The following is a 1,229-nucleotide window of genomic DNA, read 5'->3' on the forward strand; positions in this document are numbered from 1 at the left end:
CTAATTAGAACTGCAAAAGTCGCGTGAAATTATGAGGGCCAGGTACAATATCAAGATCGTCACCGAATGTATCCCATCCATCCTCCTGAGTAGACCATATATCCGGAGCCGCTGTCGTTGCCGGTAGAGCAGTTGTCTAGGCGGCCGGATCCACACTTTCTGGTAGACCAGCAGGGCTCCAAAGCCACTAGTGCCAACAAACAACGGTATACTGCATTCAAGCACCATTTTTTGAGCCGCCCGTCTCTCAGAAAGCTGTTGCCTCCACCGATTCTGGTCGTTCAACAGTTTCTGCTTCTCACTTTCAACGCCTCGAAGGCGCTCCGACTGGCCTCTTTGTCTCTCCAACGCTTCATTCTCCCGCTCCAACGTTTTGACTGTAGCCAAACATGCCTCGTTGTTCTCCAGCGATGAGGTAGAAGGAATACCTCGTGAATCAGAATCAGATACCTGCGATAGCCGGCGGGTGAGTGAAGTCAGCCGAACGACCAGGGGCCGGCGACCGTTGCGTGAAGTCTTACCCTGGATGGGCGTCGGTGGGAGCGCGCAGGCTGCTGGGGAGGCCTTGCGGTACGGGCTTCTGTCATAGGATAGATCGTGAGTCGGAAGCGCTATCGTGACTCGAGGTCTTCCGGATGCTTGCGCGGGCGCCGGATGGATTCTGAGCAAAGCCATTAGCCAAAGGGAGTTGGTGATAACTGACCATTGGTCCATTTTGCCTACATGAGCCGGTGTTACTACGGTTGACCACGCGAGACAATAATGGTCGAGGTCGGCGACAACCTGAGAGCACAGTCAACTCATGATCAGAATTGACCGTCTAAGCCCCAGCCGAACGTGAGAGCCGCAGCAGGTATATGGTCATGGTGCATTGCTTTATTGAAAGTTCGCGGGACTACCCTAGTAAAAGCATGCTTCGTGTGGCGATCAAAGTAGTCTTATGTGTTGACGACCTTTGGTGCAGGGACGAGCAGGATGAGACGCACGAGCTCGCAGTACCGCATACCAGATACTGGGATGCCGTCTCAGTCCTTATATGCACCCTCCACGATCAATCTGCTGTGGCGGTTATTATACAGTAGTAGTAGTAGTTGTTGTTGTTGATTCATACGCTGACCCCTCGCCTGAGCGACATGCAGGGTACTACTACCTCCACGCTCTATGTACATCCATTCATCGTAGACTATTACTTTCCTGACGAACTTGGAGCCTCGTCAAGGCCTGTGGTG

General features: G+C 52.8%; 1 protein-coding gene across 1 annotated transcript; it reads right to left on the minus strand.

The window, feature by feature from the left end:
• BDQ94DRAFT_176000 (uncharacterized protein) lies at window positions 1-714 on the minus strand (the record flags this gene model as incomplete). Its single annotated transcript, XM_026772600.1, has 1 exon — window positions 1-714. The coding sequence occupies one exon, from the start codon at window positions 712-714 to the stop codon at window positions 1-3; it is 714 nt and encodes a 237-aa protein (XP_026620030.1).
• Between the last annotated feature and the right edge of the window lie 515 nt (window positions 715-1,229).

The sequence above is a fragment of the Aspergillus welwitschiae genome, assembly GCF_003344945.1.
Source record: "Aspergillus welwitschiae strain CBS 139.54b unplaced genomic scaffold BDQ94scaffold_74, whole genome shotgun sequence".
NCBI lineage: Eukaryota > Fungi > Ascomycota > Eurotiomycetes > Eurotiales > Aspergillaceae > Aspergillus > Aspergillus welwitschiae.